Genomic DNA, 27377 nt, shown 5'->3' on the forward strand with positions numbered 1-27377 from the left:
TAATCTTAATATATGCTCCGGAGTCTTATTGTAAAAACGTATACAGTTCCCCATAAAAGAGTTGTTTTAGCTAGAAAAGTAGATAATTTTTACTATCGTTGTATAATGATTATCTCTATAGTCGTCACAGTGTAAGAGATCCAATTTGGCAGCTAAGGAAAACGATAGTATGTAACTTTGAATGCAATCAATGAAACAATTAACAAATAAATTATTAACTTATTGAGTTTTAAACAAATACATTCATTTCAGTGAAGCATTATATAATGTGATAGAACATACATCGGTTCGAATCCGGAAATCTTTGTATTAATTCTTATAACAAAGCAGTGGAGTGATTTCGCATAATATAAGTGAATATCATGGTGGTTGAACTCATGATATTCAATAAATTATTGAATATCAATTATTAAGATGATTTTTAATTTGTTACTTATTGATTATTATTATATTAGTACAGTTGTTACATGGTTATAGCTATGTACAAATTTATCTATCCCACTTAACTTATTTTAAACATTAGTGGAAACTGTTTTGGCTAGTGTTTATTTCATATGTGTTAAAAATGAAATGTTTTATATGATGCTGTAGGTAAAACTTCCCAAACAAATAAAATAAAAATGAAAATAAAAATAAAAATAAAACAAAATTGCTTAAATGAATGTTAATTGTCCTACACAGAACTGAAAACGAATGACCCGAAAAATAATCTAAACCAGCCTTTCCCAAAGTGGGCGATAACGCCCCCTTGTGGGCGCTGCAGACCTAAAGGGACTCAGGTAAGATACCCAGAAAAAAATGGGGGCGTTGTGTAGAGGCTTAGGGGGAGATTTGTAGTTACATCTAGGAAAATTCTTAGACACCGACTGAGCTCTCGACTCTCGACTACAACTTGTGATCATCAACTAATATTAATTAAGAGATTGCTCAAACTAACTCGGTTCGACATTTCTCTCCGTGTAGTTCATATATCTGTCCTGTTTTATTGAATAAATAAAATAAAAATCATGTCAATCGGTCGCTCTGTTTCGAAATGAAAGTAGACACAAACAAACAAATAAGACACAGTTTCGCATTTTAATAGTTATTAGTATTTCTAGATAGGTTATTTTAGATAATAGACCGCGGGCAATCATGTTTTAACAAGATTTTGTTAAATAAATTTTTAAATAAATTAAATAATGTATTAATCGGCTGGTTCATAGAATACTTGTTGAGTACAACTGAGCGTCGAATGAGATAAACGAGTTTATGAATGTTTGTCATATTCCTGTCAGTGCGTGCTGCTTATGCAATATATACAACGTAACATTTATTTTATTTTCATTTGCGGTTTCACGCGTAATAGATAAGCAGTAGTTAAGTACAACACTTACTTACGTATTTCTCAAAACAAAACAATGTCGGAAGTAAAAACAAAGAGACGGCAATACTGTGCGGAATATATTAAATTCGGATTCATTGAAAATCCCACAAACCCATCGTCGCCTTTGTGCCTTCTACGTCTAAAAACATTTTCGAATGAAGCAATGAAGCCTACAATTCTGCAAGATCATTTGAATAAAACGCATCCAGATAAGAAAGACAAGAATGTAGCATATTTTCAAGACCTAGAGAAGAAGCATAATACTCAGCCAAGTGTAAAAAACTCTTTTCGGTGGCTGCTATGCATGACAACGACGGACTTCGAGCTTCGTACAATATCTCTTTGTTAATTGCTCAAAAAGGCAAACCACACAACATCGGAGAAGAGTTAATTTTGCCAGCTATAAAGGAAGTAATAACTACTGCGTACTGTGCTTCATATACCGGCCGCAGATATTATCCGAAAAATTTCTTTGAGTAATAATTCTGTGCAAAGACAAATTAATGAAATGGCTGAAAACATTGAAGAAACATTGTGCAGTCTCCCGAGGACTAGTCAATTCTCAATTCAGCTCGATGGGTCCACTTTACAAACTAATGAAGCATTGTTGCTGTCTTACGTGAGGTTTATTAAAGATGAGAAAATATGTGAAGAACTATTGTTTGCTAGAAATGTAGAGACCGACACAAAAGGCGAAACCATATTCAATATATTGGAAAAGTTTTGTGATGAGAAAGAGATTCCCTTGAAAAATATTATATCCGTTGCTACGGATGGCGCTCCGGCTATGACAGGGCGCCATAAGGGCCAGGGTGCGTTATTCATAGACAACATTTGGTTGCTAGAAATTTAAGTGAACGACTATTTCAATCACTGCAATATGTCATCAAAGCAGTCAATAAAATCCGTAACAGCTCTTTGAATGATAGTTTATTTCATCAGCTTTGTGTTACTAATGACGAAGATTTCAACCGCTTGTTGTTTCATACTGAAGTTCGTTGGCTATCAAGAGGCAATTGTCTGACTCGATTTTACAACCTGTTTCACTCTGGGATAGAGTTCTTGGAAACTAAAGATACAGAATTACGCAACAAGCTTATTACATCAAAAAATGATGTAGCTTACATGACAGACCTGTATAAATTGTTCAACGACATAAATTTCCAACTGCAAGGCGATGAACGAAATTTAATTATAACAAAAAATATCGTTGCTGCTTTCGCAGCCAAACTGCTTCTACACAAAAAAGAATATGGGCAGACGTGAGTTTCAAAATTTTCCGAATGTATCAGTATACTGCAGTAACGACGACTTGTTTGCCAACTGCCGACATTTTGAAAACCTCCACATTGACTTCACCGAACGATACCAGGACATTTTGAACTTGGAAATACCAGACTGGGTGTTGGATCCATTTTCAAATGTCAACACAGCAATATCACCTCAGCAGGAAGAAGAACTTATAGAATTGACGACGAGGAACAACGAGGAAATAAAAATCAAGTTCAAAAATGGCTACCAAGAATTTTGGTTACAAAAACCGATCCCGCAATTGTACCCTGGATTGTGGTCAATCGTTCAACGATTCTTGATAGCATTCCCATCGTCATATTAGTGTGAACGTGGTTTTAGTGCTGCGACTACGCTGCTTACTAAAAAGAGAAATCGTTTGCATGTTACCGAACGTGGTGACTTGCGGCTATTCTTGAGTAAATTAGAACCTGATATCTACAAACTTATTAAACAGCATCAGATTCATCCTTCACATTAGTTTTTATATTAGAATCGATTATCTTTGTTTTATTTTCAATAAAAGATACTCTGTCTGAATACTATAGAGTTGCGTTTCAATAATCATTCTCATTGGCAGGTGTATCCGTAAAGATCCGTAAGAGTTAACTTGAGACCTGAGCGCCGTTGTGTAGTACCTACTGCGCTCAGGTCTCAAGTTAATTCTTGCGGATTATAGTAAAAATCTCGTTTAGCTAATATAGCCACAATAATTTATTTAATTTGAAGTTATAGTGGTTTTTAAGTAGGTGAAAAAATGGGGGCGCTAAAAAATAATTTATTCTCAAAGTGGGCAGTACACAAAATAAGTTTGGGAACCCCTGATCTAAATGATCAAAGACTCGATTTTTCGCGAGAATCGTTTAATATGGTTACCGATATGTTTAGTTCATATCCCTATTTACGTTGCGATGACAAGTACCAAAAGGTGCCTCTTATTTTGTGACGACTATAGTTACAGGTATCTTCCCACGTTATGACTTTTTATTATTCTCCCAATATTTCGAAACGGCACACGCTCGATGGTCACGGTATGACTGGCAGTGGCAGTTAACAGCTTTAAGAACAGATATATATGTCTACGCTATTAATAATAATAAATAAATAATTTAAACACATAATAATAATAATTAATTGTCAGAAAATCAACTTGTAGCAATAGAGCTCCTTGTGAAAGAGTTTGTCCAGGCATTACCACGTTACCATAATTACCACGATACTGCGTTTCGGTTTTGAAGGTTAAGGGCGGTGGTGCAATTAAACTTGCAAAATTAAATTGCACTTATTAACTTATATACTAGGATGACGAGAGCAATGACAGTAATTTGAAAATTCGATAGGACAAAAAAGTTAAAGAAACTCTGATCTAGACAATATTTTCGAAGCTCGTGTCATCAGTTAAATAATAGAATGAAAAAATCACACGTGCTCTTACAGTCTTATAGTAAAAGTGTCTATGAAGTCTGCTATGTATGTATTTATTTGGAATTTTCCACATAGAAAACAGTACATCGTCGTTGTATATTTAATACCTCGTATGTGTCATTTGGTCGACAAGAAGTTTTGTAAATATTTAAAAAGCATAATATTCAAAGAGTAACCGACTGAAAAAAAGTCTCATATGAATTTCTTCTTATTTCAATGACAATCAACAAAAATACTCTGTACGAAAAATTTACAGGAGAAAGCTTTTTCGTTTTTCTATGATAGTTACTTTCAACACATAGGAGATATTAAATTTGCAACGACGACATACTAAATCATGAACCATTTAACCTTATAAACTAAGTGCCTCTACACATAAGGAACGTCATTGCATATCATTGTAATGAAACAAAAAGCATGGAATCACGTTAAAATAATATTTTTTAATGTACATCAAACTACGAAAGCTTAATAAGCTTTGCCGCGCAGCCTGTAACACTCAATAATTGTTACGCTATCTTATATTCTGGTCCTCATCATACACAGACCCACTTTAACCACTGATGTGTATATATGCCTTCGGTAATTGTCAACTTATGTCTCAGATCTTTGCGACTTAAAGTTCTGAGTGGCACTGCAACTGTTAGGGACAGGCGTGTAGCTTATTAACAGGCGCGCGACTTGTTCGTCGCGTCACTTGATGTTATAATAAAAAAAGTTACTTTGGTTCATTCCGCATAACAATGAAAGCGTTGAATAAATCACTCTGAAAAAAATATAATAGTAAAATTGACGATATACGCTAATTGCTACTACTACTAATTAATAAAAATTTTACGATAGAAACATTGACTTACAAATAAATGGACGACGGGTCTAATACAAAAACCACGAAAAAAATGTCCTAAGTCAACCTATTCGAAATTTAAATTGTTATGTCATCGCAGTATCGCGCTGTCCGTAGAACAAATGAAGACTAAAGCGGAGTGTCGCGCTCTGTATACGATTTTAGCGCCTTACAAGTGCGAACACTTTTTAGCGCGGACCCGACGTACATATAATTGTAAGTCAATGGATAGAAAAGAAACACGAACTTACCTCGAAATTTTACAAGAAATCCGCTTTATTCAATAGGTAATTTGAGTACACCAATGATTTTTTATATCAACTGGCTCTAATTTCGTTTGTAAAAAAATATCATCGTCATACACAGACCCACTTCACCCACTGATGTGTATATATGCCTTCTGTAGTTTGTGCCACGAAGACCTATCATTATGATTTGTAAGCTACGTATTGTTTTCAATGTTTACTAGCAATACCTTTTGCTAACGATAAAGGGAAACATCGGGATGAAACCAGGGCCCCTCCGGAAGTCTGCTAATTTTGATGCTAATTTGTTTACAATGACTTGATGATGATGAGAATCAAATCATAATAAATTCTTCCGGAAAACACAAATTTATAAAATTATATATATGATGTTAAAGCAGTGAAACTCCTTTTGTAGGCTATATAGTTTTGGTCATTACCTTCGACAGCTTTTGTATGATTCAAAGTTTTCTACCGACTCCTTATAAGCATTTATTGAATTTGTGTTGTTAAGTAAAATTTCACAGACGTGATATCATGAGATACCAATATGGTAAATTAATGATTATATGTGAAATGTATCTATACGCCTTTATATAAAATGCACGCAAATGTGATATATAATCCTTATATTAGATTTTTGCTCTACTACTCATATTTTAAATAGAAAACCACCGTGAGACTCAGACATATTAACGAAAATAACGAATAACTATTCGTTCGGATAATTATCCATTATTTTCGTTGATATACTACTCATAGCCCGCACTAGGCAAGCCCTTTGTCGCGGGTGCCATGGACATACACATAGATAACCACATATTATACCCAAGCTCACGAGAGAAACAAATGTAGGCCATACAAATATTTCTCCCGTCGCGGGTCCTCTTCGTGGTAGATCAGCAGGGAAATTGTTCTGCTTCGGCCACTGAGGTAGTCTAGATTTGATTATTTATTTCTTAAGTATAATGTTACAGTATCAATTGCGCTACATTTCAAAGTATAAGGAATTATATTGAGATCTTCATTTGATTTTAAAATTGGGGCATAATCGTGTATAAAACATATTACCTCGATGTTTAGAATGTGTTGCAACGTCCATGGTTTCGCCGCGAGTGCAACGTGAATGGTCTCGAAGGAACTCCCTTCTAGAACGACTAACTAATTAGTCGATAACTTTTTATGCTTAAACGGAATAGTTACAAGTTTCACATATACATAATATTTGTTTCATATATTTTATGTTATTTAAAAAAGAATTGAAAATTCAAAAATATTTTATGCAGAAGCTCAATCACTACATGCAGCTCGAGACTCCCTTTTAAGTATATATATCATACTTGTGCTAGGGATTCCCGCTCTTCCTTATGCTACAGTAACTATGTTAGATTGAGAACAATACAGTGATAGTATACAATATTTTTACAGTAAAAAGATATAAAGCATTGAATGATTTTCAGAGTATGGGAATGTGTATGGGTGTGTGTGTGTGAGTGTGTATTTTATGACTTAAATACTTTTGGTAATACAGGTACGGATCATATGTGACTTTAGATACGATTTGATATTCTTCAGTTATATAAGCGTGTATTTATTTAGACATTAAGGGTAAGTTTTGCTTGTTCTGCCTCAAAAGTATAAATTTGTGTAAAAAATAACAAATGTCTGAAGATATTAATGAGACAAGATGTGTAAGAATCGTTACTAATGGAAGGTTGTGATTTCTGCCTACACCAATGGAAAAACGGAGCTACAACTAGCTCACGTTAAAATGTAATCAGGAAAATGTAAAGCTGTTCTTACTCTATCATTTTCTAATTACTCAACTAAAATGATATCAACGAATCATATAAAATTAACGCACACGCGAACCGATAAAAAGTAACTGTTAACAAAAAGCATTATCAGAACCATAATAGCCGACTAATGAGATTGTCGTAGTTTTGTTAGATTTCTAATGACGAAGCATGTCTCTTGGAATGATAGATTATTATCTCTGGTAGGCATGCAGACACGCACCTTATTAGTTCTTTTGTGTTTTTTTGTATAAAGGTACACATAGACTAGAACATTTCGGTGTGAGTATTTATCGCCTGAATATCCGCTCACGCGATGCGCTCATCCTACCGCAAAATGGCGGCTATTTGGTTTCGCAAATTAGAAAAGGATTCAATTTAAATACAAGTTTTTAAAAATAAAAATTATTATTCTGCATTGCTAAATAAATACCCTCCGTACTTCAATAAAAACATCTCAAATAAAATGCAGTAATACACCGCACTCCTGCACTTAAAAAGCATTAATGACATTTTTGGTGTACTTGGGTAAATATGATAATATTCCGTTTGAGTGGTTCTAATGTTTACCATGAAATTACTCCTTAAAGTATAGTTTATAAACATTTATATTCAGGGTAAAATTAAAAAACGCAACTTACGGTATGTTTTCAATAAATAAACACCGACATCACCAGCTCAAACAATAACACACACGATTGTCGTGACATATATTTGAAGTTGTTTATTTTTTTTAAATGACTGACCCAGGCATTAAAAACATTATGGTTTGCTAGAGTAGTTACCGAAATAGCAATTAATATTAGTTCTTTTACCTGTTATAACTTCGATGTCCGATAAATCGGTATAAAATGATCTCCGGCACCTCTAGGTGTGGTTATGCTTCCAGAGACGCATGAATCGCGTGAGAGAATATTCACCTATGAATATTAGGTTAGTGTTGTTTTGTCGAGTTATTTTGGTAGGACCACTTTGTATTTTCTCATTAGTGCCGTAGAAAGTGGCTAAGAAATAAATTTGGGAAATGAGCTGTTGATTACTTTATCTTTTAAGATTGAAAACTTACAACGCTCGCTAACCCGTGGCTGCGGGGGATAACGGCAAGTGCTTCTTTTTTAAGGAAGACTATTCATCAGTGAACTTTAAAGGCTGTATGTATGCGTGCTGCTAAGTACATTTAGAACCGGTTCAGACGACAAGCGGTAGACGCGCGTTTAGCGTACGTTTTGCAAATTCCATTCACATGCTGACGCGTGTTTATCGTGCCTTAACCGATGTCATCTGAACCGGTCCTTAAATTCCACATGGCAATAATAGCCTTGTAAGGCTCAACTCAGACGCCGACTACACTGTGATCCGGGCGCACTAATGCGAGCGTAGTCGCGCGACGACGCGCGTTTGCCAAGCGTTGTAGTTGAAAAACAGGACGCGACACGACGCTTCGACTCTGGGCCAGTGTGAGTTGAGCCTCAGAGAAGCGCCTCATATGCAGGATGTCCGAATTGGAATCTCAACGAGACACTAGACCCACTGAGTTTTTCGAAATATAACAAGCAAACGGGAATTAAAGCTCTGAGCGGCACTGCAGCTGTTATGGACAGGCCTGTAGCTTATCATCAGACACGCACGCAGGCACGACTTTTTATAAAAAAAAAACTGTTTGCTGTTTAGTTTAGTTACACAGTACAAATTGAATTATTTCTCCCAATAGCATACAGTTACTACAGAGGTATTTATTACAAAAACATATAAACAAAGCTATAGTGGGAGACTGGTACCCAAGTTACGTGAATCCCATATTATGGATAAGGTCTCCACCAAAGGCAACAAATATTGTTAGTAGTGTAACAAATATTATTCCTATCTGTCTTTATTCCTCTATAAGCGCATTCATAACTTGACCAACTGAATTCTATTTGAAAATCATCCTATTTAAGAGCCAGATCAACCAGCCAGTCTTATCGGTGTAGTTTCTTCCACTCCTCACGGCCCATAGCCTGCGTCTTGCCCTCTATACAGAGGGCAAGACGCAGGCTATACAGCTGCTCTGACGTTCTTTTTTATTTGTTCACTGTGTGTCATTTTTGTCTTCCTTCTTTTTCCTTCTATCTTCCCGTCATTTATAACTCTCGTAAATTCGTGACTACGTTACAGATATATAGTTGTTATTATTATTAATAATACCGAAATAAAATAATAAATAAATAAATATTAAAGTAAGTAGCTAAAGCACTTGTCATATGGAAATCGGAAACAACGACGATACTACAAACACCCAGACCCGAGACAATATAGAAAAGTTAGTTTTCTACACTGACCCGGCCGGGGATCGAACCCGAAACCTCAGAGATGGCGACACCATGAAAACCGATGTGGAAGCCACTCGACTATCCGGCCGTGAATATTTAATAATAATAATAAATAATATTCAAATAATGTTATCTAAAATCTGTATATCGAATAAAGTTCCTAGAAACAATGTGTTTTGGGCCCAAAATCGTGGAACGAAGTCTCACCACTCTCTTAGAGAACACCTGTCCGTAGCAATGTGACATATGAAGGTTAATGCAGAATAATGGACTACTATTCTTTCTCTGGATTTCATTAATTATGAGACTATTTGGAAAGCCATGATACAACACATATTCATTGCATCACCGTGTTTTAGAGTGTGGTATACTAAAGCAGTAATATTTGTTACAACACAATCGACTGATCTGTATCATTATCACTCGAGTAGAGGGCTTATTGTAAAGGTATAACAATCCAAGTACACAGGGTATCTTCGATCACGGGACAAATTTAGAAGTCAATTGTCTTCAGGATAACGCACTACTGTTACAGTGGGGTTCAATTTCCAAACCTTTTGAGAAAGATCGTCGTAATAAAAGTTTTTTGTTGTTGTGATTTGTCCATAGCTCATTTAAACCATTTATTTCCACACACATTAAATATATAATTATAAGGCTGCCTTTCCACCAGAAATGCGCGAGATAGCGAGGCGGTGCGAGGATGTGTGCCGGCGCTGTGAAACTGTGTGATGTTTGCCACCAAAGCTGCGCAAGGATGCTTTATGAACTCTTTTGCGGTGTGGTGGGGTGAGCGGTGGTGATATGTCAGTGTCAGTTAGTGTCATGCTTGAAAGTATAGTTTATTATAGTATAGTAAGTAGCTCTAGTTTCCTACACAGTTTTGCACACAATCCCACAATCCTCGCCCGCATCGCATGTACACATCTCTCGCAGACATGTCTCGCTATTTTGTATGTTTAAACACTTAGCTCAGCTAACCCTTTTCCATCGCAGCTGCGCTAAGCGAGGTTTGGAAAATGGAGTAATCCTATTGGTGGATTTTTTCTGGCACACCGCCTCGCTACTCGCACATCTCTGGTGGAAAGGAGTTCTTATAAAAGAAAAACAAAGAAGCGCGAGATAATATTGCTATTCTCTATGAGAGACTCTATTCTTTATGCATATACCGCCTTCTTTGGTTTTCGCGATTGTTACACGACAATAACTTTATTTTTCAAACAAATCAAGTTGAAGGCTTTTTACAAGTGGTTTGTTTAAAAAAAATAAATATAGACTATTTAAACCCGAAAAAAATATTTTCATATCCAAGACGTATGCCACACGTAGTCCCTGAATATAATTCTAACCTAAAAATAAAATAAAAAATTTGTTTGCAAGTAAGCACACGGTCAGCAAGATATTAATCCTATAGATGGGAATAGACCTTAACATTTAAATTACAGAGCATAAGTACACTTTTACGCTTTCATATGACTTGTGAAGTTTGCGTGTAGAAAGTTTCTAGCTTATAATTCAGATCAAAAGAACGCCGTTGTTTATTCGAGCGAAAAATCTGACTTAATTACATTAAACATTGTTATTAATTATGATAAATTTATTAATGCTTTGCGGATTTCTGTTTGCGAATTGTAAAGAGGCTTCGTGGTCTTTTTTTACTTTTTACAAGTTTTTAGGAGCAAAACTAGCTCGGCCGTGGTAACCTAGCGGTTGCACCTACCGCCTCTCAAACAGGGGCCGTGGTTTCGAATCCGGGCCAGACCATCCAGAGGTGCGTACCTCTGAGTTTTTCGACTTGTATGTGCGAAATTTAATTATAAATTTACAACGAGCTTTTCGGTGAAGGAAAATGTCTTGATGAAACCTGCACGTCGAAGAAGGTACGCGACACTTGGAGAACGTGTGAAGTTTCCAACCTGCATTGGGCTAGCATGGTGGACTATGGCCTAAATCCTCGCCTAAATGGGTCGATGTAATTACAATTAAATTAACAGTGCACTCATAAAGTCAATAAAATCACCGTCTGTTAGATATCAAATCGTCAAAACTAATTAAATGTGCTCAAACACTGTAGTTCTACTGTAGATAAACACTGTAGTTAAGAGTTTCCTCCTCAAGTGGTTCAGTAGCGTAAAGCTCATTGTGAAAGAAGTCTAGGGAAGTACTGCCACCTTACCTATGTCTGCCGCCGAACAGTAATGTCAGCATCACTGTGTTCCGGTTTTGAAGGGAAAGGGTGCTGGTGAAATTACAGGCACATGAGACTTGTCAAGTTTATGTCTCAGGGTGTGCAGTGCCCCTCAGATTTTTGTGATAAAAAGCTCTGAGTGGCACTGCAACTGTTACCATCAGGCGCGAGACTTGTTCGTCCCGTTACTTGATGTTGTAAAAAAAACTGACTGGTTGATTCCGCATTATAGTGAAAGTGTTGAATCACTTTGGAACAATCACACACAATCACTTTGGAAATAATACATAGTAAAGTTAAGGATATACATACGGTGTGAAAACACGATTCCTAAAAATTTTCACGATAGAAAAAACACACAAACTTAGGTCGAAATTTTACAAGAAAATCTGTATTCAATAGGTACTTTGCATACACCTATCATTTGTTTTTATATCAACTGAACTAAATAGAACACCTATATAATACGATACACATTTTTCAAATTACTTTAATTTCGTTTGTAAAAAAAATAAATTCTGAAATAAAGCCAGTGACCCTGCCGCTCGACCCAAGCAAAATGAACCGTATTAGTACGGAAAATAGAGAATTTTTAGAATATACCAAATTTCAGTTCCAAACGCAATTCACTCCAGGGCAGTAGAAAGAACACACAAACCAGAATCAATTCAGAAGATTTCATTTTCATTTCTCCTCATATAGCGCTCACAGTGCAAACCGTTGCGCCATCGAAGTTGTCGAAAAAAAGTTAAACGTGCATAGAATAAAAAAAGCAATGTTACTAAGATTCAAAACTAACTTTTAAATCGTCTAAAAATTCCTAAATCATCAAAGCGTGCAAAACGTTATTTCTACAATTGCAGAACCGTCGAAGAGATTAAGCAATTCAGTGCAAACATATCTTTTCATTTGAAAAAAAGCAAAACCTTTTTTTATAGGAAATATTCAAGCAACACTCGACGTTACAGCCAATGCTGGCTGTAAAGATAACTTTGTTGTAAGATACTCACATTTTCAGTTGGCACAATCCAGGACTGACGTTTTGTTATGAAATATTCACATAACATGGGATGATAGAGGCTCAGTTGGCTGTATAAATAAGTTTGTCGTAGTTGCAGTTGTATTGACGGTTATGGATAAATATTAGAGCTGTCATTAACTCGGCACGTTCCAATAGTTGCCGCTGACTTAAGTGTGGATTGCAAGTTACGAGAAATACCCGCTTATTAACTGAGGAGTGAAGTAACGAACACGAACAAGCAATGATGACGAGTTCTTAGGTTTTCGTGATTGTTAAACGTGGTTTCTAAATCGCGTAGGTATATATGTTTTTTCAAACAAACCAGTATTTCGGGCCCTTTGCAGATCCCATGGTCACGGATGACTGACATTTTTCACTATTGTTACAATAGTTATAAGCTTATTTTATAAATTTTTCAAATAAACATTCCAATTTACGCTACACGTGTTTTCGATTATTCTCGGACTAGTATTCGCTACCTAACTTCCGTGGCAATTTTTATTATTTAAGTATTCGATTTTTTTTCAGTGCAATATTATTTAATATTCAAGTATTGTATCGTGAAATAATATTTAATCATTACACGATAATGTTTACACGATATATATATTACACGAGAATGCCTAATGGCATTAAGTCCGCCATTTGTACTGTTTTGTGTGCAATTAAGTTTAAATAAATAAAAAATATACTTGAATATTTAAATAATAAAAATTGCCACGGAAATTAGGTAGTGAACGCTAGTCCAAGAGTGACCGCTTTACAAAATTAGTTTATTTAGTCAATGTAATTGTGAGTTTTATTAAATTAAAATGTCAGGCAACCGTGCCACGAAACGTTGGTTTGTTTGAAAAAACAAATATACGCGATTTAAACCCGAAAAAATAGTTACATTTCCTAAATTTAAAATTATTAGTAAGTTATTTATTTGGTAATTAGAATCATTTAAAACATATTAATTAGTACTGCCGTTTTATATCTGCTTGGGATTTTTCATCAGATGAAATACTGAATCCCAAATGGAACTGCAAAATGACGAGGCGGGCAGAACTGTACTCTAACCTAAGTAAATAAATAAAAATGCATATGGCATAGCATATTGCATGTGCATATACCAATAGCACATACATGCCAAAATGCAATGCATATGCGTATGCCTATAACTTGAATGGACGTAACTGAAGATTTTGAGTTACGTCCTTGACCGAAAATGTTTCTTATTTAATTCAATTAAAATTTTATGTCCCATTTCATTTAGTTATACATGGTAGCATTCCCTATTTTTTTTATAATACGAAATGACATGCCTGTTCATAGCAGTTGCAGTGCTATTTAGAGCTTCAAATAGCAAAGATCTGTAAAGCACTACCACTGCGTCCGTCACCCCGAGACATAAGTTGACAGGTCCCATGTGCCAAAATAAATAAAAATACGTAGTTTTTAAATATTTTTATCACACGTATGTACACTACGTATTTTTGTTTAATAAACCAGGTGCTATATAAATGGTTTTTTCTTCATCTTGTATAGTTGTCAAAATTGAAATAGTACCGGTTGCCAGTTCACAGTCGATATGGAATTACGTTATATTGCACGATATGATACAATCCTTTTGTAAGCACAACCTTGTTTATTTGAAGAAACACACATTAAACTTCATAAAATAAATCGACAAACCATATCATACAAAGATCGCTAAAGCATCCAACTTAAATCTCACGTAGAGCTGACGGCATCGCACGCATGCGCGGGCTAATAGACCTGCACAGAGCACTAACGGTGCAATCTGCGCACTACAATGCACTTCTTTTAAAGTAAGCTTACTTTTATTCTCTGACTTAGCAGTACTGGCTAATTTAAATAAATTAAGCTGATTTAAATAAATTTACAAATTCGAAAAATGCGGACGAAATTTAACTTATCGCCATTATAAAAAACTTTAAATTGAGAAAGACCGAGTCACCGAATACCACTCTGTTACTTGTCAAGCTACGACAAAGAGAAAGAGAGAGAGAGAGATAGTAAAGGAGAAAAAGAAATAAACGTAATGATAGACGGGGTGTGAGACAGATAGATAGTGATAGAGGTAGAGAGAGAAAGAAATGTGGTAATATTTATTTCCAATTTTGGTAAAGCTTGAAATTCTCATAGCATAGCGCTGACATTAATTTCATAGAGAGGAAAAAATTATAAAAATTGATGAGTACATTAAACATAGCCCATTATTTCGTTTAAAACACAAAATTGTTTAAAACTTTATTACTAATTTTATCAACAAAACGCCTCTTGTACTGATTTTTGTCTTTTACTTGTAACGTCCATAACCCTTTGATTCCTTCCGTGGAATGACTAAGGATTCAAAGAAGAATTTACTGCGATGTATTGCTGTTATTAAATTGTCATGAATTTCCGATGAATTATGTCGTTAAAATTGAAGAAAATTAGAGTAATTTATACGATAATAGAGGCCTACTATAGCCTTAAAAGAAAAAACAAATCTATATGGTCAAGTCGTTAAAAAATTCAACAGTAAACAATTTGTAATATGGCAGTAGCATTTTGGTATGCTTAACAAATTTTCTGATCCCTTTATGCAAGTCAAGGAGGGTGTAATCGAATCAATAAAAGTGCGTGTTAATTACAAGTACTTAGTCACCATGGGTAAATTCCCCATAGGTATTTTGGAGAATGGAAGTGAAAAGCTATATGACATAAGATAACCCTATAGAAAATTCAACAAGGGTGTAAATGAATCAATAAAAGTGTGTGTTAGTTACGAGAACTTCGTCACCATGACCAATTCCCCTTAAACCTTGTGTACTAAAGAATAGACCTCCTTTTAGTAGCAGTAGAGTGCCTTGTGAAAGAGTTCGTCCAGGGAAGTACGCCAAGCAGTAATGTGATCATTACTGCGTTCCGGTTTCGAAGGGTAAGGGTGCTGGTGAAATTACAGGCACATGAGACTTGTCAACTTTATGTCTCAGGGTGTCCAGTGCTTCTCAAATCTTTGTGATAAAAAGCTCAGGGTGGCACCGCAACTGTTGGGGGCAGGCGTGGCGCTTACCACCAGACACACTACATGTTTTTCTGTATTATAAAAAAAAGAAAAGAAAACAGAGGCAAAAAACTATTTAATAAGTATAACTGTAAGTATATTTATGAAATTGATAGCAGTCAGTTTGATGTTAAATGTAAGACCCGTTGTTGCATCAAGTAATGGAAAAGACGTAGACATGATAGAGAAGAACAAACGCAATAGAAGCAGTTTGATTTTTGTAGCAGTGGAACTCCATTTGCAAGAGTTCGTCCAGTGCAGTAACCTTACTTGTTTCCGCCGCCAAGTAATAATGTGAGGTGAAATTACAGGCACATGGGCTATGTCAGCTTATGTCTCAGGGTGACAGGGGCTGTTATGAACAGGCGTGTCACTTACCACCAGGCGCAAGACGTGTTTGTCCCGTCGCTTGTAAATTAAATTCATTTATGGGGCAAATGTATACGCTTCTATAGATTCCGGTTGACATTCAAAATTTGACATTTACGACGTTTAAATCTATACTGTACAGTCAAGTACACGTCAAGCTTGACACTTTGAACTTTCTACCGTTCTTATCGTAAGGGGCATACAGTTGGATTTAAATATTAAGTGTCAAGCTTGACGTGCTCTTGACTCTGTACCATACAGAATAAAAAAGGTTTTTAATAAAAAAGACCTTTTCTCTGTTCTGTTCAAAGTTAGATAGTGGCAACAGCCGCACGGACTTTTCTGATCATTCACTATTACTTCGTATACAAAGAACGAAAGAATCTTGTTAAAAAAACTTGGAAATGGAGTTCTTCTAAAATTATTGTATTTCACACGTGCATATACTAATAAAGTAATATCTTTCAGGTGAAGTGAAGTAAAGTGATGACAAAGTGACTAGTCTACAAACCAAAAGTGACTTAGTGAATTTTAGTGTAAATTATGACTTGATCTGTTCTAATATTGTGGTAAAGCACAGTTCGCGATGTATCGGCCGAACTTTTACGAAAGCACCTGCTTCCGTTGCAATGAGATTGTGTACCAAGTGGACAGGGTTGGACCGTTGAAAGACTTTACTTTCTTCCATAGTGGGTGCTTCAAATGTGCTGTTTGCGGCACCAAGCTTACTTTAAAGGTACGTATTATTTTTCTTTCCTTATTGTAATCGTTAACTTTTTGTACGTTCCACTGCTGAACACGGGGTTCTTTTAAGGAGATGTCTTAGACCATAGTCCGCCACCATGACCGTCTCAAATAAATAAATATTATAGACAACTTCACATACGGTGCTGGTCCCAAAATAAGTAGCTAAATCACTTGTGTTATGGAAATCTGAAACATCGACGGTACGACAAATACCCAGACCCGAGAAAACGAACGTTGTATCTATATTCGAGTTTTATCACGATTATTTCTACCGCCGTGATAGCGAGATGTGTAGCTGCTAAACATTTATAATCGTACCAATGTCAACATTATTTCAATAGACTCATAATAAAAATAATTCATAACGAGTTCTTAGGTTTTCGCGATTGTTACACATAGGAAATGAAACTATTTTTCCGGATTTAAATCTCGTATATTTGTTTTTTCCAACAAACCGACGTTCACCACCACCTCAGTCAACTATGACCACGGGACCTGTAAAGGGTCCGAAACGTCCCTTACGCGATTTAAATCCGAAAAAATAGTTTCATTTCCAATACTTCATAATTCGTTTATTTGTGAAAACACATGTTATACAGAAGCTGACAAATTACAAATGAAGTATAGTTTCACTGTGCCCGGCCTTTTTTTTTTGACGGGGGGGAATCTTTATGGATACCCCTGAGCCCAGGGAGACTCAGGGGTTATGTGGGGACTCTCCCTCCAGGCTGGAGGGCCTACCCCACTAAAACCCCCCCGGGTTTCCCTCTCGCCGGTTGAGTCGGCGCCGTGGGATCAGTGAACATTCACCACGACGCCGCCCGGCCGCCCTAGCTTACGCCAGGGCTCCCGCGCCAACGGAGGGGCGAGTCGGTTGTCCTCCGACCCGCCCCCCAGACGAGTGAGGCCGTGCAATGCAGGCTCCGGAGTCCCTGTCCAGAGCCCGCTGGTCTCACTAGGGGATCAGGCGAGCAGCGAACTGCCTTCGCCTTCTCCCCGTACGTCTGCGCCGGAGCGGGTACGCGTACGCTGCATCCTCGCGCACCCGCTCCGCGGCCTCCTTTTGCGATATAACCTCTGCGCAAAAGGAGGCCACCGCCGCCCAGGACTCCTCGCTATCGAGCATGGCGGCAACCACGCTCGGCAGCGAGAGGTCCTGCCCTGCAGTCCCCGTCAGAGTGCGGCGCTGCTCATCCCACCGGCTACACACCTCTAGGGTGTGCTGCGCGGTGTCATCCGCAGCGCCGCACTCGTGGCACGACGGGGACGGTTCCCTCCTCGCCACCTTGTGCAGGTAGTGACCGAAGCAGCCGTGCCCGGTCAGCACCTGCACAAGGTGGTACGACAGTGGCCCGTGGGACCGGTTTACCCACTCTACGAGGACTAGGGCGGATCGCCTCTATGGTACGAGCGCCATAGGGGGGATCCGCCAAGCCCTCTTTCCACCGGTCACTGTGCCCGGCCTAACATTAGGCATATAAATATTGCAGGTATATTATACATTCACTCATACACGCTTCGATAGACTAAACCAGGTGTAATGTGTTTTTTTTTAGTTACGTTTCCGGGCAGTAAAAAAAATGGCGGGTTTTTGTAGATACAGTATCTTCACAAATACATTTTTAGTTTAAGTAATATTATCATTGACTTATATTACGTTTCGATTTTCGTAGTTATTTGTTACTTATTTAAGCTGATGCTGACGGATTCTACAGCCAATGCTCAACAAATAAGTAATAATAATACAATATAATAACGTTTTTTTTAATAATATCACGTGGGCAAACACACAGGTTTAATAAGTAAGTCAGTAATTTAAACTTGTTGATGGTTATATAGGTCAATAATGATAATAATTGCAAAATGTTACTAAATGAACTATAAAAAAATATGAAAAGAACTATAATTATAATAATAAAAAATAATATAAAAATATAATTTGAATAATGCCAAAATATATACACAAATGTCAAAAGTTAAACAATGAATTTAGGGATTAGTCATATAAGAATTCCGACAACAGCTCTGATTAATGGAATGTAACATATCGCACTGCTATTCCAATAATGTTATAACTTAAAATAGGTGTAATTCAGGATTATACCATTGTTGAACGTAAAATTTGATTATCTACGCGTCAATAAAACCGTCGGTAGAATATTGTAAAAAACAACTAAATTATATCTACTTAACTACTTAACTCAAAGTGAGACACGCTTTGTGTGAGCTAGTTCTGGCCAACAATAAAAAAATAATCCTTATTAAAAAATATGAAGCTTTTTTTTAATATGTGTAGGTTGGCAAGTAGGACTTATACATAAATTTACACAGATCTTTTACGGGAAGCGAGTAATTCGTTTTTCGTCGATTCCGAGAAAATATACTTTTTGAGTTAATAAAGTATTGTATTAATAGTGCGATATGTATAGACATAATATGTCACATTTCATTAGTGAGTAAGTTGTTTAATTGTTTTTTAAATGGCATAACGTCGGGCACACTGCAAATCCGCGTATGTAGTATTGGTAAAAGGCGCGTATCTACCAAATTTTACAGGAAAAGAATTTAATATTATTACTTTGTTATTTCAATGGTAACAACAAGCAAGGGTGGCACAAGGGTGGTCTAAGGGTGGCAAACCAGGGGATGAATCCGGTTTCGCGCACTTTCCGGTAGCCGATTGAAATCGGTTATTTTGAAATAAAACTTGGCAAATAGACGTAATTCCACAAACTTTTGAGGTCAGTTTTTTAGTACTCTGTATTGAGATTATTATAAGTCTTTGAATGAAAATATTACTTACTTTTAAAAATAAAATAATGTATCCAAGTAAAATATCGTATCTACAATATTTAAAGTACTTCCCCCCGTGACTTATAGCCCTGAGACACCTTGTATACAGGAGAATTCTAAGCGACAAAAACTTTTATTTAGAAACTATTATAATGGCAAGTTTTTTAGCAGTAAAGCTCCATGTGAAAGAGTTTGTCCAGGGAAGTACTGCCACCTTACCTATTTGTACCGCCAAGCAGTAATACCAGCAATACTGTGTTCCAGTTTTGAAGGGTGAGGGTGCTGATGAAATTACAGGCACACTACATGTTCGTCCCGTTACTTAGTATTAGAAAAAAAGAAAAGAAAACAGAGGCAAAAAACTATTTAAAAAGTATAACTGTAAGTATATTTATGAAATTGATAGCAGTCAGTTTGATGTTAAATGTAAGACGCGTTGTTGCATCAAGTAATGGAAAAGACAAGGTAGACATGGTAGAGAAGAACAAACGCAGTAGAAGCAGTTTGGTTTTTGTAGCAGTGGAACTCCATTTGCAAGAGTTCGTCCAGTGCAGTAACCTTACTTGTTTCCGCCGCCAAGTAATACTGTGAGGTTAAATTACAGGCACATGGGACTTGTCAACTTATGTCTCAGGGTGACGGGCGCAGTGGTAGTGCCCCTCAGATCTTTGCGATTGCTTTGAGTGGCATTGCAACTGTTATGTATAGGCGTGTACCTCAAGCGCACGACTTGTTCGTCCTGTCACTAGATGTTATAAAAAAAAAGTTCTTAGGTTTTCGCGATTGTTACACAGAAGAAATGAAACTATTTTCGGATCAAAATCACGGTATTTGTTTGGTCCTATGGTTAATGGGACCTATGGATTATAACAACTTATGTAAAGCGTTAATATAACTATTTTTTCATCACTCAATATATTAAAAAAAAACATGGGCGATTTTGCAAACACGTTTTACGATAACCTTAGGACAGCAAGTAATAATTAATGTTATCTACGGACTCATAACAATAAATGCCCTTAAACCACACTAAGTTTGTTTCCACGACATTTACTCAGAATTGATTTGGATTCTAAATTACTGAAATATAAACTCATAATCCAATGCTAGTTACGCGTCATTGCATATCCCCGACGATAAGGCAATAGGCACAATCTGAAACTAAAATGCATTAAACCTATAGTTAAGGTAGGTATATACCTTTTTTGACGATTATACAACACACTACTCATTTTTGTCCAAAAACATTACGATCACATTAATCGGCTGGTGCTGGACTTACATCTTTATAAGGCGACTGTAATTAGAAACTACAAACGAAATGGGTAAGAAAGGTCCATTCGGTCCATTAAACTAAAGCTAAATTAAACGACGGATGAAATAGCATCACATCATCATCATAAACGGTTTAGTAAAAAAAAGTTTAGTAATGACCATTTTGTTTTCTCCGAAGTTGTTTTCTTAATCTCTTTACATGGCATGACAAGCACTTTTCTCTTCATTGGGTATATTTCTTTTTTACGGGGTTTTTAATAAGTTAAAAGGAATACATTTGAAGCTTACTTTTTTAGTAGCAGTAGAGGTCCTTGTGAAAGAGTTCGTCCAGGGAAGTACTGCCACCTTATTTATTTCCGCCGCCAAGCAGTAATGTGAGCATTACTGCGTTCCGGTTTGGAAGGGTAAGGGTAAGGGACTTGTCAACCTATGTCTCAGGGTGATGGGCGCAATGACAGTGCCCCGCTGATATTTGCGATTTAAAGCTCCGAGTGGCACTGCAACTTATTCGTCCCTTCACTTGGTGTTATAAAAAAAACTTATTGTTTTTCGTGACGACGTATCCCTAACGATTTTGGTAAAAACTTTTTATGATTTTTTTTATAACTTTTCGTTCCGTGACTTGCCAACTTATGGCATATCGTCAGACACGGTTTGCAGGAAGACATTGAATCGAATTTAGCCAGATCGAAGGAATTTTTCCTAAGTGTACGATCTTTGTGGTGATAATTAGAAGATTTCGTTATCACCTTGGACTTTGTACGAATATATCTTCATTCCACCAATGCGTAGGCGCCCGGAACTCAATTTACTTCAAGTTTTTCCGAAAATAAAGCTTTAAAACTGTATCAAAATGGCGGATTCCAGTCCATTATCGTTGCCCATTTGAAGATGTTAAACGCTCGTAAAACTTTTAGTAATATTGTCCTCTAAGTTGCCACAAGGCCTCAAGAGACGTGTTTTTCCGAGATCGTGTTTGACCATAGGTTTGGTACTCTCTAATTTTGAGATTGACTATTATGATGACTAGAATATATTTTCAATAATCATTATGAATCAAGTAGTAGCACTAGGGCTCCTTATGAAAGAGTTCGTCCAGGGAAATACTACCACCTTACCTATTTCTGCCACCAAACAGTTGTGAGCATTTCGGTTTTGAATAGGTTAGGGTGCTGGTGAAATTACAGGCAAATTAAACTTGTTAAATAAGCCTCAAAGTGACGGGCGCAATGGCAATACCACTCAGATCTTTGTGGTTTTAAGCTCTCGATGGCACTGTGTTATGGACAGGCGTGTCGCTTACCACCAGCACGACTTGTTCTATTGCAGCGGTAACTTGTCTTCAAAACACACTTTCTTGTTAAGCAATACCACTTAATTTCTCAAACAAATTTAGCATTTAATATGCCACCTATCTTCATGGTAAAATTAAAACGATAAACAGCTAACTGACTGAAAGCAGTAAACTGACAAATTGTTGCTAAGAACGCATTGTGTTTTCCAGCAAATACTGAGTTGGTGACTCTTTTGTTACCACAGCTGACACCATACAAAATAGCTTTGTGTTTGTGTCTTTTTTATGTAATTAATTTGTATTGTTTTATTTCACATTTTCCTTTTTTATGATCTCATGTATATTGGAAATGAAACCATTTTTTTCGGATAATCGCTTGTATTTATACAAGATTTAGACCCGAAAATAATTAATTTCCAATAAAGATAAAGAAATTTATCTCAGCATAACTTAATCTAATACTATACTAGTAAAATAAATTTAAATAAATCTATTATAGTATTAAAATAACCATAATAGAAGCAAATAAGAAAGGAACCTAAATTATACGATCTTCATAGTGATGCTATACATTTTAATATTAGAACCCGATGTGTTTTGCGATGCCTAAACTAAGTAATTGTGTATCGGTACTTTAGGCATTTTTTTTGGGCAAAAATCTTTATATTATAGCTTAAAAACAGATTTTCTATATTTAACAATAAGATAATTAGTAGTTTATATAAATTAATGGTTATATAAAAATAATTATTTAACAACTTCCAGCAAGTCCTCTGTTTCATTGTAAGTTTTACTTATAAGCCAGAATTTGACGGTATTTTTACAGTCTATTTTATTCATGGCGAAATAATGCAAAGTAGAATTTAATTTATAATATAAAGTATGTACAACAATCGCGAAAAATTCATGACTAATATTGTAATTTTTATTTTTTGTTCTTTTGTTTACATTTTTTGTATTATAGTTGTTTTTGTTGTTGTTTACCGTGGTGATATTTGTGATAACTAAATAAATGTCTCTTCTTTCGTCTTCTTTTTTCAAAGCACTGCAAATAATAGATTCTAGAAACTAAGTGAATGTTATTACGAAACCAAAATAGAATCAAATTCATTTTCATAGGGCACACTCGCAGATCTCTGCTCTAGAAAAGGTGTCGAGGCAATATTAAATATAAAAATTGTTAAAAAGTATAACAAGTAAATTCCGATTGTGTACACCGATGTACTGTTATTAACCTCGTTCACATTACCCGCAATAAAAGCGTTTGTTCTAGACCGAATGAGTCATTAACATCTGATCTAACGTGTGTACTTTTGCTCACTTTGTTTACAAACGTGACCGTTTTAGGTAAATATTGTATGAGCATGTATGAAGAGAATTTTTAGTAAGCCAGACCTTGAAGCTGGGGTTTTAGGGTAATATATTTACTATATTACTATACAACATAGCTGTAAAAAAGAAGAACTACAACACAATGTCGGAGAAGGAAGGTTTAATTAACACTTAATCAAAACGCGTGAAGTCCACAGCCCGCATTTATAAAAAACTGATTCAAATCAATTACTTTGGTGAATTGTAAATTGAATCAATCATAAATTAGTAAATTTATTACTTTACTATAATAAAGAACCTTTAATATAATAAAGCTATATATGTGATCATTCGTCAAAAGTGCTTTTATCACATGAACGAACTAGTACACGTAACAAATGTGAAATTACTTACTTACTTACTTACTTATTTAATTGTAATAACTTTTTATAAAAAAACCGAATATTTAATTCGTGGAGTGGTTACCGGGAAGTGCGCGCAACCGGATTCATCCCCTAGTTTGCCACCCTTAAAGGTGGAATAATATCTTCGAATTTAAATAGGACTGAGGTACCCTCTTTCCTTTTAACTGCCTCTGTGGATGAACGGTTACCGTGCCGGACTGCCACGCAGAGATATTTATTTCTCTCGTGAGTTTTGGTGTAATTTGTGGTCGTCTATGTATGTGTCCATGGCACCCGCGACACAGGGTTTCATAGTGCGTGACTGTTGAGTGTGTGCGTTATTAAAAAAAATAAATAATAATCAGCGCAATCGGTTCACAAATGCCGAAGTAGCCGTGTAACATACACACAAAAAAATAGACAAATTGAGAACCTCCTCCTTTTTTTGAAGTAGGTAAAAAAGTTATAGTAGATTCTTTAAACATCTTTCCTGAAAATTTATTATTTTGCAGATGTTGCCTTATTACACAAAAGGTGCGATTTTGTTCTTTATGGTTTCAGATGGAAACACGTTACATTATATACTTCAATGATTGTTTTCAATGCAGTTTGGGCCAATTAATGCGGACTATAGCCAAAAACAATCCCTTTAGAAGGAAGTATGTGGTTGGATACAAGATTGATACGATTGATACAAGATGGATAAACTATGATACCATTCATTTATTTACTTTATTTCAACCCCACACAGCTTAATATGAAATTCCAATTACATTTTCATGCAATTGCTGATCGCTAAATGTTTTTTATTGTTAAATGTTTGGAAGTCATCGAATAATTTGTTCAACAACTTATAAGCATTTTATATTTATACTGAGTCTGTCTAGACTCAAATTAACGTCTTACTTGAATTACAGTCGTCATAATAAAATCTCAAATTCATTTATAATAAGACTCCGATTGATACTCAAAATTTGCCATTTACGCGTTTTAAAACTACAGTGAAACAAAAATTTTGTACTAAAAGTATATATAATAATAATTATACAGCTTCTGAGTACTTGGAAGACAAAAATCCTTGGTAACAACCCGTTTAATTCTTTCATGTATTCTCAATCTAAGATGTTTAAATTAAATATTGTAATGATAAATGTTTTCAAATGTATTTTTACAAAGAGCAACCCCTAGAGTTTCTTGCTCATTCATCTCAGGGGAATCTAACTTGCGAATGAGCAGTAGAATTTAATCAGTATGACGATTTCAAGTGTACAAATTTACCTATGAAATAAAGATTCTTTGACTTTGACTTTGAATATTCGTATCTGGAATTTTTTTGCTGGGAAAGGTCAACAGACTTAGCTTAGTTATTTGTGTAATATAGGCATTTCCAAAAAAACTGTATGTAAAATATTGAAATATTTTTTTTTACTTTGGCACAATAAACGTTATTAAACGTCTTGCAAGAAGCTTGCAAGTTATATTTAGCACTAATAATATTGCAATTCTTTTTTAAAGAATTTTTCTACTGGCAACTCAAACATCAAACGTTAACACTAGCGCCTACGTTTTAAAAATCGCAATAATATGGAAAAAATGGCGGGTTTTTGTAGTTACAGTATTTACACAAATTAATTTTTAGTTCAGGTATTATTACGTTTTGAGTTTCGTAATTATTTGTTACTTGTTTAAGCTGATGGCTATACATATAGCCAATGCTCAACAAATAAATAATAATAATTATAAAAATCGAAATGTAATTTATTGTAGATAGACACAACAAAATTCAAAAACTTCCTTAACTATTAACTTTTGTTCTTAGAATAATAACGCATAGACACATTGTCCGCACACGCTAAGTGAGGCAAATTGAAGCGCTCCCAATGGGCCTACACGAGCGGGCGGGCCTTCAGTGCTCAAGGTCAACTTGCACCGCGAACAGATCAAGAATTTTAGCTAAAAATGACGAAATGTGCGGTAGGTGAGTGTAAAAATACGTCAGACAGACATAAAATAGATACTAAAATCACATTCCACAAGGAAGTAAAGCGTTTCAACTTGTATTTTTATATAAATATTCACTAAAACCGAAAATTAACCTACTACTAAAACTAGCCTTCATGAATTTGATTTTTTCCTCACTTGTGACAGTTCGTTTGATATGAAACTATCATTCTATGCGTTATTATTCTAAGGATAGACACAACAAAATTCAAAAACTTCCTTAACTATTAACTTTTGTTACTATTAAGTCATAATTCTTTTTTCTATGTTTTGAGTTGTATTTTTCCTATCGCTCCTATTTATTTATCTTTAAGGACTTAAATTTCCATGATCCGTATCTTAAATTCGCAATTTTAAAATAAAATAAAAAAATACTTTGTTATCTTTTGTGAGAACCGTGTAAAGCTAAGAAAAAAACAGGTTGTCAGATTTAAATACTTTTATCTATACAATTATATAGGAAGTAACACAAACTGTATAAAAGCTCCATAAATATTACAATATCATTGTCACAAATTAACTGACCATATCACAAGCGCATTATTTCGTTAGCCTTTTGTGTCATCACCGCTAACACCTGACCTGTGTTTTGACCTATAATTCTGATATAATCGTAATAAATGTGATGATCGGCAGAGGTCTAACTTACCTGGACAGTTAGCTATTGTTACTGCGTTCAATCATGATTCGACTGTGGATAATTGCGTCAATACAATGTAATTGAACGATATTGATGGACAATGGAAATATTTTTGATAGAAACGACCATCTAATGGTACATTTATTAATAGTAATAATGCACCAAACAACTATAAAAGTAACTAATATTAAAGTAGAAATTTCCGTGTACTTTAATTAAGACATAACATAATGATGACTGAGAGAGAAAGAAATTAGTAACTTCATAAATTTCTCATAGATGACGAAAAAAGTCGTTTACTCAATATAAAGATTTGTAAGAAACACATAGAGTAATTCGTACGGTTTCTTGACTCGGTCTGTTGCTCAGTTGGTTAAGAGAGGTCAGATCGAAGAAGTTTTTATTTATGTCAATAACAATAACAATAACAAATTAGAGGAGAATTTTTGCCAAAAAAAACGTACGGAAATCATAGTAAAACATCATGAATATTGCCAAAGAAATAAATAAAGTACAATAATTTTATCTCTTCCAGACATACTTCAACAACCAGCACTGGACAGAAGATAAAGAAGTGTACTGCTCCAGTCATGTGCCGAAGATCGGACCTGGCCACCTGGACAACTCATCAGTCGGCATAAGAAGTGCTCTAAATGTACCTAAGAGCAACAACTACGTGAATGAACAGATTCGTGGCTTAGCGAGAAACAGTCATGATAATGAACGTGAGTACAGTTATTACTTTTACTTGAAGCGTAGTAGTAAGTATAATAATGGTGGGATGTGGTTTACACTAAAATAATTTCAATGGTCTACCAAAAGTCATTTGACAGAAAAAATACTTTCACAGATTTCTCACACTTGACGGTACGGCGAAAATCCGTCAAACGCATAGAAAAATAGATTGAATCGATCTGTAGCTCAGTTAGCAAAATTGTCGCCCGGATATGGCACAGACGCAGGATTGAGTCCTGTCAGATCACAGGAACTTTTTTTGTATT

General features: G+C 35.6%; 1 protein-coding gene across 2 annotated transcripts in view; it reads left to right on the top strand.

Annotated features, from left to right (window-relative positions):
- Nucleotides 1-27377, top strand: part of LOC113230620 (hillarin) — a 120819-nt gene that overhangs the window by 13285 nt on the left and 80157 nt on the right. Inside the window, exons 2-3 of one of the 2 annotated variants that reach the window (XM_026464615.1) lie at nucleotides 16380-16647; nucleotides 26912-27101. In XM_026464615.1, the coding sequence (XP_026320400.1) occupies nucleotides 16498-16647; nucleotides 26912-27101 (340 nt within the window). In that variant the 5' untranslated portion in view covers nucleotides 16380-16497. Of the gene's footprint in view, nucleotides 1-16379; nucleotides 16648-26911; nucleotides 27102-27377 lie in introns of those variants that run through there. The other variant, XM_026464616.1, reaches the window with a different exon arrangement.

Source organism: Hyposmocoma kahamanoa, unplaced genomic scaffold (genome assembly GCF_003589595.1).
Source record: "Hyposmocoma kahamanoa isolate Upper Pololo Valley unplaced genomic scaffold, ASM358959v1 64, whole genome shotgun sequence".
In the NCBI taxonomy this organism is placed as follows: Eukaryota; Metazoa; Arthropoda; class Insecta; order Lepidoptera; family Cosmopterigidae; genus Hyposmocoma; species Hyposmocoma kahamanoa.